The sequence below is a fragment of the Sesamum indicum genome, linkage group LG7, assembly GCF_000512975.1.
Source record: "Sesamum indicum cultivar Zhongzhi No. 13 linkage group LG7, S_indicum_v1.0, whole genome shotgun sequence".
In the NCBI taxonomy this organism is placed as follows: Eukaryota; Viridiplantae; Streptophyta; class Magnoliopsida; order Lamiales; family Pedaliaceae; genus Sesamum; species Sesamum indicum.
Genome location: NC_026151.1, coordinates 9,794,582 through 9,806,597, shown reverse-complemented (window position 1 = coordinate 9,806,597; position 12,016 = coordinate 9,794,582). Strand labels below are relative to the sequence as shown.

At 35.5% G+C, this 12,016-nt stretch overlaps 2 protein-coding genes across 3 annotated transcripts in view; both read left to right on the top strand.

Annotated features, from left to right (window-relative positions):
- Positions 1–10,008, top strand: LOC105166865 (aspartic proteinase-like protein 2). Of its 2 annotated transcripts, XM_011086361.2 has the most exons (11): positions 1–203; positions 660–808; positions 2,181–2,310; positions 2,496–2,740; positions 4,290–4,511; positions 6,710–6,872; positions 7,032–7,105; positions 7,849–7,939; positions 8,872–8,947; positions 9,260–9,331; positions 9,557–10,008. In XM_011086361.2, the coding sequence occupies exons 2-11, from the start codon at positions 753–755 to the stop codon at positions 9,703–9,705; spliced, it is 1,278 nt and encodes a 425-aa protein (XP_011084663.1). In that variant the 5' UTR covers positions 1–203; positions 660–752; the 3' UTR covers positions 9,706–10,008. The 2 variants fall into 2 exon arrangements, with proteins under 2 accessions (XP_011084663.1, XP_011084662.1); XM_011086360.2 differs by lacking the exon at positions 1–203 and having other exon boundaries at positions 213–808.
- The window catches only part of LOC105166863 (probable protein phosphatase 2C 33), a gene marked incomplete in the record, with an annotated part of 4,423 nt that continues 3,908 nt past the window's right edge, over positions 11,502–12,016 (top strand). The window contains 1 exon segment of the mRNA XM_011086359.2: positions 11,502–12,016.

Below are 12,016 nucleotides of genomic sequence, written 5' to 3'. Positions count from 1 at the left end.
GTTTGTCAGACAGTCAATGAGTGAGAGTCTCTCCCCTCAAATTTACACACATATAATACATACATATATATATGTATGTATACATATGGAGAGAGAGAGAGAGGGTACATGACTGACGCAGAGCTCCTCATTTTCAGAGACAACACCCGCAAGAAGTTAGAGAGAGAAACAGGGGCAACGGAACGAGGGACAGAGAGAGGAAGGTGAAATGTAGAACAATTTTTTGTTTCTCTTCCCTAGATTTGAGGTTGAGTCCGAAGAAGTCTAGCATTTCAATCCTAGAAAATTTACTAAATTTAAACCGACCCCTTTTGTCCATGTGTTTGTTTCCCGTCAATTCCTCTTTCTCCCTCACGTTTTCAAGCTCACTTCTCCCCCATCCTCATGCACCCTCCCTCTTGCCACCACCCCCTCCAAAAAAATCACATTTTTTTGTGAACCCACAAAATAAATTAGACAACTTCACATTTATATTCATCACGCCAGATTGTGTCTCCTTCCCAGATTTCTATCCGTTCACATAACTTGGGTTTCTCTGCCTTTGATTACACTTTTCCCCATATTTACAGTTATTGGTGGTGGCGATGGATACTGGGAGGAGGCATTTGCCTTTGTTTCTGAATTTATTGTTGGTGGTTGAGCTCATGTTTGTGGTGCAGGGCAATGTGGTGTTTGAAGTTCGCCACAAGTACGGCGGTGCAAAGGCGCAGTTGAGACAGCTGAGGGACCACGACTCGCTGCGCCATGGCCGTATGCTCGGCACCGTTGATTTTATGTTGGGCGGTGACAGTTCCCCCACCAGTACTGCGTATGTTTAATATACACGAATTCATTTTTGATTTGTTTATGTATTTAATGGTGCATGTGATCCTTAGTTTGATTTGCATTTGCGAAATGTTCTTATGGACTTATTATGAGTTTTCTTTTTGTTTGGTCCATGTATGATTTGGCTGGTCTTGGATTCTGTTGGAATCTTTTTACAAGACCCTTCCTCCTTGTCAAAGGGAAAAAGAATTTTCCATGGTTTTTGGCAGAAACGAATATTAATGTTCAAAATGTCCTTTTCATGACTGTAATTTATGAATTAACACAACTATACTTATGCTCTGGTGAAGCATGTTTGATTTTGGTCCTTCTAAATCTGCAAATGAGAGATCCATGATGAAAGGGTAGATAGGTTTAGCAGATGTGAGGTTGATCATACTCATGCATGGTTTAGTTTTGAGGAAAAGGTGAAGTGAAAAAGTAAACTTATACCTCTCATTCACTAGCTTTTACAAAAGAATATGGTAAGTGTTAGTTATGGTTGCGTGAACCTCATCAGGTTTCCAGCTTTCAACAATATTGTCAAGATAGCAGAATAGCACTTGAGATAGGAAATAAAGAAAGATGCGTCAGATTTGCCAGCTCCAGAATTGAGAGAGACACGAGCATTGTTTCTTGGATCCTTATTTCTCATACCCTTAAAAAAGATGCATGAGATGTCCCATTTATAATGCTGTGCCTGTAAATTCCTTCATTCTACATCCTAGATGCTTCTACTTTCGAGTATTATAAGGCCTGTTTTGGCTGTGTTGCCAATTAATCATTAGAGTTTGTGGAGTGTTTCTAAATTTGACACTGAATATGCATGTTGAACAAGTAAACAAGAAGAAGAGATTCTGTGTGAAAACAAAATGTTCTTTTTTCCTTTGAGTGATTACAGACAAAACAATATCAGAATCAAAGATTGTTCAAACAACGACCAAATATCTTATGTCGGTCAACTAGTATCCAGCACTTCTTCTAAAAATTGCACCATTCGCAGTAAAAGTGAGGATCCCTAGATCCTGAGTTTTTCCATAAGAACTGAGCACCTGTTTCATAACTGACCTTAAATAAAACTATATAGTGAATCATTATACCTCATGTCATATTCAAATTCATATCTTTGTTAACTGAACCTGATAGGAAGTTGATAACTGGTGGGATAATGATACATAAAAACTGAGGAAGGGATGATAAAAACTTGTCACCTGAACTGCATTCACTTTTGATCATGGAAAAGATTTTCTTTTTCCTGCACTTGTTTGTCATGTCTTGGTTAAAACTTCATGATGTTGCGAATGGTTGTCTTGATTGCTGTGTCAGATAGCTCCTAGTTTATGAATCAATTTATTATCTTGATTGTATTCTTGCAGGCTCTATTACACAAAAATTACAATTGGAAATCCTCCTGTTGACTATCATGTCCAGGTTGATACAGGAAGTGATATTGTATGGGTGAATTGCAAAGACTGTGAGAATTGTCCCACCAAAACTGGTCTCCGTGTATGTCTCCTTTTCTATTATTTGTTTTGTTTTGGACCTGTTTATATCAAGGATTAGAATTCCAGCAGTTCAATACAAATCTTTAGATTGTCTAGTTACTGCTTTTACCCTTGGATAACCCTCTTAGTGAAGCCCATTTCATCTTGGAGCCGGATGACTGCTTATTGTTTCTCTTAATCCACCAGATAACCTTGAGGCAGTATGATTTGAAGGCCTCCTCCACTGGAACAGTTATCACTTGTGACCAACAGTTTTGTACTGCTGTATCTGAAACAAATCAAAATTGCAAGGCTGGAATGAACTGCGCATATACAGTCACTTATGGAGATGGGACCAAAACCGAAGGATACTATGTCCGAGATGACTTCAAACTTGATCAAGTAACTGGAAACCATCAAACCTCAGCGATGAATGGATCCATAGCATTTGGGTGAGTTATCATTTCTGTTCTTAGTTTATATTGTAGTTCTTGCAGTATTTTGGTTCCATTACTTACGTCTTCTTACATTTTCTTGAGATGTTCATATATACATTGGCGATTAGCATGATTTTTTTTGAGATGCATCGATCATTCACACTACAACTGATAAATAGTGCTTTAGCTTGTCACCAGTGCTGGAGATGTAAATATTATACTTGAACTTTGAGATACTAAATCACGAACTGTATTTAGCACTTGGATGCTTTAGTATATATTCTGTTGCATGTTGTTTTCAAGCTCTATTAGTGGCTAGATCTAGTTTCCTAGCTAAGAAGATAACTCTAGTTAGCTGTATTGATGCATACTTTTTCGTACACATTACATTTTGGTCTAGACTCAAAATTAGGACTGGTCCCGAACCTGTTCTTTGGACAGGATATATTTGAGAGAACAACAGTTTAACTAAACCTGATAAGTGCTATACCCATACAAATTCACAATCAAATATAACAAATATAAACATATTGAAGATAATGTGGGTTTGTCAGGATATTATAAGTTTGAACAAGAACATGAATTGGTTTTGTGTGACTTAAATTCTCGTATAAATTCTTTTTACGCAAAAATGTAATAATGGTGTTGGAGCCTTTGTTTTACAGTCCATCTCTATTGTTTTCTTTTTATGGGGCCAATTTGATATGATTCTAGTGTTGGAGTCGTAGACAGGGAAATTGGTGTATCAGATGGTGCGGAAATATGTGTTTATCAATTTTCTGGAATTGAAGATGAAACCATAGAAATAGTAAGTGGGGAACCATGAGAAACGCCATATATCTCGAGTAGTGATGAAGATAATATGTTTCAAATGGAATGAGTAATGTATTGTAGCTAGGTATTATTGAAACATTAAAAGTTTCTTCCCTGTTGTGTTCAAATTTTTCTGACCATCTTTTCTAACATGTCCATCAGTATGAAATAATATCAAATGAAGCTCAATATTTCCTTTTCACATAGTTGCAACTATGGCACATATATACATTCTAAAATACTGTATGTAGACATGAAATGTGAACATATTTATACTCTTCCTATGAGGCATAAACTAGATGATGCACCAAAATATGCAGTATTTGTGATATGATGAAGTAATTCATATCTGCCCCAGTAGGTTCCAATGCCTAACATGATTATATGAACTGTGAAATAATTCCAATTTGTAGGGTTAATACATTGGATTTGCAATCATATCATGTTTCATCAGCTCTCTTTTGTCTGCTTGCAAGCTTGTAAAACATACTTCGCATTATGTGCTGCATGATATAGCATTTATGATGTTGACAAAGGTGGGTTTCTATAGCTTCTTTTTGGGACAAAATATATGTAATGATTCAGCGACTAAGATTTTTGAGTTGCTTTTCTGCATTCACTTTCTTATTCGTGTGCTGTGCTTTTTTGGCAAAACACTTGTTTAGCCTGGTATGTTCTGCTATGTCTTCAGTTCCAAGTACAACACATCATAAAAAACCTTTCTGTATTTTATGTTTCCTTTCTATTTCAGGTGCTCAACTAAACAAGCTGGAGACACTTCATCTTCTCAAGCCATTGATGGGCTAATTGGTTTTGGACAAGACAATACGTCCATCATTTCACAGCTTGCTTCGCTTGGAAAGGTGAAAAGGGTCTTTTCACATTGCTTGGATTCAAAGAAGGGAGGTGGCATATTTGCTATAGGGGAAGTTGTGGAGCCAAAAGTAAATAAAACACGGCTGGTCCCGAGACAGTAAGTGAAGTTTTCTTTTTCTGGGACAACACGGATAGTTATTTGCAGTAAATTAATTCTAGCTATTATTTGTCCTTGATTTCAACCCCAAATTGGTTTTGAACCATTGAATGGAAATTCTGTATAACAATGCTAACATTAGATTTATGTTTGATGAGAAAGAGCCATGTTACCTGAGTGCAATCATCAGTTAAGCATAAAAACCACCGAGGCCCAGAAATATTAGGTACAGTAGAAAGACCCTATATGTGACTGTGAATTAAATGAAAAGGACGAGAACTTCTCCTATTGCTAATAGAAAAGGATACAAGAGTATATTTTACCAATTCACAAACTTCATAGTGACGCTTAGAAGTATCTAATCCTTGAAACAAGCAGGAAACATGAATTTTAGAACCCTATAAGATGGATGATGACAGTGATGCAACCAAATAGTATCCTTATTTGAGGAACTAAGAAAAGACGAAGATAGAGATGCATTGCTCCTGCCCTTGTAAGATTCAAGGTAATAAAGGCAAATGCTCCTCCCCAAGCCCCGATCCTGAAAAACACAATAAGAAGGGAAGAAAGTAACATAATATTTAAGATAGTGGATAAGCTTTTGACTGAAAACAAGGCTTGCTGATATTTTTGGTACATGGAACACATTTTTAAGGGTAAGAGTGGGTGTGATATGTATATTTCCAAATCCTGCAACAGCTCCTAAAGAGGGATTAGCCACTTCAATTTTTCTGTTACTTGGGCATAGTGCATAGGTATTAGGTAAGGAAGAATTGAGCTATGGAAGTCATATGATCTGGCACTTGAATCTACTATCCAAGAATCAACATAAAACTTTTCAGAGGCATTCATGCTCTAGAGTTTTCCACAGTTTTGGATTGTTCTGCCATATGCTGCTGCCCCCTTTGGTTTCCACACTCTCTACTTGGTGGTTTACAATGCAGCTTCCAGTATGTTTCTTTTGTGTGCCTTGGTTTCTTGCAGTAAGAGCACCAGAGACAATCTCTGTTCTCCTTCTTCTGTTTTTATCTTCAGCTGTTTGGGCAGATTACTTTTGTCTTTTTCTTGATGACTTGTTTTAGCTTCTGGGGCTGACCTGTCCATAGTTTGTGATTCAAGCATGACACGCCTTTGGCTTTCTCCAGCTCAAATTAATGAAATAGTCTCTTCTAGAGATTGCATGTCTTTGTTGTCAAGGATATGAATCCTAACCTGATCGAATTCAGGATTCTGTCCAGCTAAGAAATCATCCACATGATCATTTTTTATGAAGTTCTTCAAGATGCCTGCATCTTCATCTTGAAAACTCGGTAATGACCAAGTTCTTGCCATAGATTTTGCAGCAGGTTTGCAAACTTTATGACAGATTCTCTCCTTGTTCAGTTGCTGCAGTTTTTACCTTGGTCTCATACACTTGGGCAGCATCATCGGCCTTTGGATAAGTGCGAAGCATAACGTACCAAATCTCTTTCCTATAGACAAAAATATGTACATGTTGCTGATCATGGGTTCCATGGAATCCCATGGCCAAGACATTATCATCTTCGTTGAGTCCTCTTCATCCCAAGAATGTGGCTAACTCTCCCTTGCCCTTACCATTTGAGATAGTTTTTCCGATTAAGCCTATAAGAGGCTCAAATTCTGCAACTCTCCAATTCTCTGAAAAGAATTGGATTTTTCTGTTGACTTAGTGTTGCTAGTGACAGTGGTTTCCGAAGGTGACATGGTGAAGAGAAAAGTTGCAGCAATTAAGGCTTCCCTCAGGAAATTAAGTATTAATGACTATAATGAAGGTTGCTTGATGTAGAAGAGAGAGCCCCAGGAAAAACCTAGGGCTCTAGGGCTATGATATCATGTGAGAAAATAAGAAGCTTTTGAAAGAAGGAATGATTCTTATTTCTTATGTGTAATGCTGTACATGAGGGCACTATATATATACAAGTGTAGGTTAGTCTCTAGAGTCAAGCTAAGTTAGTCAAAAGAATCAATACATGAGTCAACATATACACCCCTACAACATTTACAAGAAGAAATCTTTGAAAAAGAGGAAACTTAATCACTCCTAAATTTGGAAACTACGTGATCAATTTCCCTTGATTTCTGTCCTAACATATTTACAGCTTCACAGCAATTTGTATGTATACTTTTCATTGCTTATCCCAGACATTTGTTTGATTGAACTTCTATTATTATCTTAGGCTACATTATAATGCTGTTATGGAAGCTATTGATGTGGGTGGTAAACAGCTAGACTTTCCCAAAGGTATATTTGGTCTACCAACCAGTTTAAATGCTGTAATTGACAGTGGTACAACCTTGGCCTATCTTCCATCTGATCTTTATAAACAGCTGATGGATATGGTATGTCTAAGAACTCAAAACTTCCCCGTTTTATTAACATCATCCTTAAGATGAATATGCAATGGTATCACTGTTTTGGTTGTTTCGTTTAGGTGTATATTTTTGTATGCTCCCCCCCCTCCCTCCAGTTATCTGTTATTCACCTCTCTATATCTGTAGATCATGGCACAGCACCAGGAAATAAAACTTCATACGGTTGAGGAACTGTTCAAATGCTTTTGGTACAGTGGGAAGTAAGTTTTGCTACTAAACAAGAAAACTCTCTATCTGTATATAGCTAAGCACTCATTTGACAAAATCCTTGCTGTTGTATATTTTATAATCTGATTATTAGTGTGATGGCGCTTCTGATTGTTAATGTTCAGATGAGAAGAATTGAGTGCTTGATCATAATTTTTCTATATTGGATTTATATTTTAAATGTTTTCTCTCTCCCTGTCGGCTCCTATTACGGTGATCTTTTATTTGTTTATATAAATCCATTTGTGCTTCATTGGAGGTATACTCATAACATGACTTAAGAACTTGGTATTTGAAGTGGGTCCTGCACAGATACAAAGTTATGTCATTAAGCTGATGATTTTAGCATCATGCATTCATCATTACATCATCCAAATTTACATTTCTAATCCAGTAATGAACAAAACCGTTTGGACATCTAAGAGGTTTTTATCCTTCTGTTGTCCTGAGGCTAAAATTTCATGATGCTGGTCTATGGTGATTGTAACTTGGTGTATATGGCTGGAGAATTATTTTAGAAACGTTCAAAATGCTTGTAGGATAGGTACCTTCATTGTTTTTCATTTTTATGGGCGAAAGCTGAGAGACCATTGCTTTATTAAATGCGAATTACAGGGCTTTGCTTTTTGATGGTTGTTCTTGCTTTTGCTGTATTTTTAGCATTTCTGCCTCCTGGCAATGAACTACATCTTTTATGAAAAATCAAAATAATTGTTGGTTTTGCTTATACTTGCAGTATTGATGATGGATTTCCAGTTATAAAATTTCATTTCGAGGATTCACTCTTCTTGACAGTTTATCCCCATAATTATCTGTTTGAAGTTAAAGTAAGTAAACTTGATTATTTTGGTTGGATATTTCGCTGTTGACTCTGTTGCAGTTGGTTCACACATAAAGTCAAAAACATAAAGCACTCTGTAGTGCAGTTTTCCTTTTCTTCTCTTGATAATTATTTTCCATTGTTCACTCTCATTTAAGTGTCTGCCATCATTTTGTTAATCTCCTAATAATATTGGATGCTTCTGGATTCATACAACTGGAAAGTGCCTTGATTGAACTTCTTGTGGATTTTCATGATAAATGTAACTTTCATGAAAAGTGCTTTGGTTTCCATATGTTTGCTAGCTTCTATTTATATAAACAAATCTATTGAAAAATGAAGATGGAGAAAGGGAAACTGTTGAAGCTGGGGAACTTTTCAGTGGGGAACGGGGGAGGACCTAAATTGTGAGCAAATGAACTACAAATGCAGTTGTTTTACTGTTATACTGTTAAATTGACTTGAAATGAAACTCAATAGTTAGACAGATAATAAACTCTTAGAATAGACTGTTAAGTTGCAGAAAGTAAATTTTCCTTTGTTCTAATTCAGATATAGAAATCAAGACTGTTGGTCGGTGAGGCAGACTGCTGCCTCACCAGCTTCCTCTGCATCTTAGACTGAACCAAAAGTTAAGCACCATGCAGTAGAAAACAAAAAATTATAAGGCCTTGTCTTCTATGGCTCATGTTCTTTTGTAGTAAAGCTGTTGGAAGTGTCTTGATGTAATCTATCATGCTATCATAATATTAGATTTTTCTTCTCAGTTCTGAAATGCTAATTAATGCTTTAGAATCCCTGTAGAGTTATTCTGTGTGCATGTTAATGGTTGTTCTTGTTTTCATAATGTTTCGTGCTTTGTTTCTCCAGTTGCATTTGGATTTTTTCGTCATCGAAAATACACAGTTTACACTCAGGTTAAATACCTCTAATTCGCAGGATGAAGAATATTGCATAGGATGGCAGAGCAGTGTAATGAAGTCAAGGGATGGAACGGAAATGACACTGTTAGGAGGTATACTTCAGGGTTATTTTGTTGGTACACATTATGTGGATTCATGAAGGGTTGTAGCCAGACGACTCTTTTATTTTCTTTCTCCTTTCAATTTCATCAAAATTCTGTTCTTGGGACTTAACCTCTAACCTGTGCTCACATTCTAACACGCTCTACTCAGAACTTAAATTTCATGAATTGGTCGTTCGTTCCATTGGCTACCCTTATGGATCGTTTTCATCTTCCTCATATTAGCATTCATCAAATGACTTCAAACTATAACAAGCTATTTGATAACTTGAAGTTGATGTAATCATCTCATATTTCTTGCAGATATTGTATTGTCGGACAAGCTCTTCGTGTACGACATTGAAAATCAGACAATCGGATGGACACAATACGACTGTGAGTACAATACTAGAATGCTCCTATAGTTGCAGTTTTGGTTTCACTAACTATTTCTTATCTTCTTGAATTTAGGTCGCATTGTCATTCTTGTCTCATTCGTTTCCATTTCCTCATTTATATTTTCACCATACTTTGTATCAACTATCTAAAGCAAGCACCACAACCAACAACGATTATTATCATAACTCGCGTGTATCAATAAATCTTTTGCTGTCGTCTCAGGTGGATCAAGCATTAAAATAAAAGATGAGAAGACCGGCAGCGTCTATGACGTGGCAGCCCATAACATAAGTTCCAATGGCAATTGGTTGAGGGATAACAGCGTATCGTTCCTTTTGTTTATAGCCGTTGTTCTCCACCTGATTGCATGAGCTTCTTTCATGAGGAGACGAGGTTCACGAACTGCTGCTGCTCTCTTCTTTTGCATCATAGTACACTTTCGGACGAAGAAGGGCTGCCATTCCCAGTCCTGAAGACAGTGAAGAAACATTTTTGGGAAATTTTCCCACCTTTTCCGGGCTCTGACATCTTCTGACCACACACACACACACAGTGAAAGAAAGTTAGAAAAGTTGGTCTCTTTCTTTCAGACTTGTTTTATGCTTCTCATCCAAATACTATTGTTGTTAATGTTGTATCTTTTTATTTCATTTTTTGATATTATTCTGCGTTTATTCAGCTGTTGTTATAGCTTTTCTTGAATTAGGTTTTTGTACCATTTTCAGATTTATGTTTTATAAGCTGTTAGTGAGTTTCAAGATTGAAGATTTGGACATTTCGTGCCGCCTTTATAATGAATTCAATCGAAATAATAATAATCAGGGTAACATCAATTTACATTTTATATGAATATAAATTTAGGTGGAAAGCATCAAATTCAGCTTCCCCCAATCTGTCTGCCTAACACAAAACTAGAAGAAGTCAAATTATTAATGATTACTTTCTTTGTGCTGTGGTGAAGACACTGGTTTCAATAAAATGACAGTTTCAAGAAATTTGGACAGCATGGCTGGTCAATTCAACCCCCCTCCACCCCCCAATCCAGGAAAAAAGAAAAAAAGAAATAGTAGAAAATATTGATTTTGTAGGATGAGAGGTATGAATGGAGATAGAGTCAACCAATGTTCATTCTACATTGATAGGCTATTAATCATAAATGTGAACAAATAAATAACATCATAAATAAAGCATAATGTTCCAGAACAAAAAAGAAAAAACTAATACTTGTCAATTAGTACAAAGTACACATAGGAATGACATGGCCCATATTGCCTTAACATGTCATCACATGCAAGAATCTGAAAATTATTGAATTTTCCTAAGTAATTATTTGGTTTTAATTATTAGTATCCTACACACATGTTCTGTAATAAATATCTCACCAACATTGTCTAGTGATGTTCCAAGTTCTATTTGTGTTTATCACTTGCTCAACTTTCATTCATTTTTTTTATTTTTGTTTTTAAAACTTTTGTCGTATCAGTCTTATTATATACACTCGAGTATTACGTACCATGATAATTAATAGATGTAAATTATAATGAGCTCTTTTAAAATTTTATATAATTATTAATACCCCTTCAACATTGTTTGAGAAATATAATATTTTAAATTTTTACTGAAAATTTATTTTTAAAAAATTCAATATATATAAAAATACTGGCAAAAATTAAGTAAATTTTTTACCAGTTGTGTAGAAAATATAAGAATTGTAAATCTATCGATTTATGCAGATTCTAAACTCAGTATAGAAATTATAAATTTTGGGTAGGATTTATTTTAAGCAAAAAAATTATAATAATTCAAATTATATTTAAAAGAATTATTGTAAGAGAGATATTTCAGTTATGTAAATAATAAGAGTATTTTTGTAATAAAAAAATTTAGTGTACATCATGTGGGGTCATTTTATTACATTTTATAGTTTATGAGTAAATACACTTTATGTATAATTTAAAAGTGCAAAGCGTATTTAATCCTATGCTTAAAGTTTAGGAGTACAAATACAGTATTTGATCCTTAAAAAAAGAAAACCCAGAACTCAATATTTGACCTTTCGACTCGAAATATTAACCTTTTCTGTAGTTTGTGAAATGAAAATATTGGTTCATATTGCAGATCGGAACTATTTTTTATTTTATAGTTCAAAGTCTAGAATTTGATGGAGTTTTGTAGGTGTGGGGTTCCCTTATAAGTGCATGCATGATTGCTCTTTTTTATTTTGCTTAGGATAAAGATCTGTTTTTAAATTGCCTTTCCGTTTTAGTCTCTCCCATCAGTAATTTATCATCGTCATCATCATAATCTGTTTAATAATTACAGATTGATATATATATATATATATATAGAGAGAGAGAGAGAGAGAGAGTTTTGCCGATGTTGAAATTGACAGACGCGGTCTGTCACGTTTCAAAGTTCTCAGGCACGCACTGACCAAGTCCTCCCTCTCTCTCACACACATAAAAAACGTCGTTTCGGCGCTTTTTTGCGATCCCAATTCTTTTCCCCTATTGTTTCAGTTTGTTATTAATCTCTCTATTTCTTGGTGTGCCATTCTTGTTTTAAGCATTTGGGGTGTTAATTCTCATTATTTTCCCGTTTCAAGAGATCCCATTTGTTTGATTTTGGGCAGTGCTTGTTTTGTGTAGAAAAAAGAGGTGGGGAGAGTTCAATTCTTGCACT

Bases quoted from the DNA above. Each gene is read 5' to 3' on its own strand.
- LOC105166865 (XM_011086360.2), top strand. From the start codon at position 585: ATGGATACTGGGAGGAGGCATTTGCCTTTGTTTCTGAATTTATTGTTG. The intron at 2,311-2,495 runs GTATGTCTCCTT...TTAATCCACCAG, and splicing joins CCACCAAAACTGGTCTCCGT to ATAACCTTGAGGCAGTATGA. The intron at 9,332-9,556 runs GTGAGTACAATA...CTGTCGTCTCAG, and splicing joins CGGATGGACACAATACGACT to GTGGATCAAGCATTAAAATA.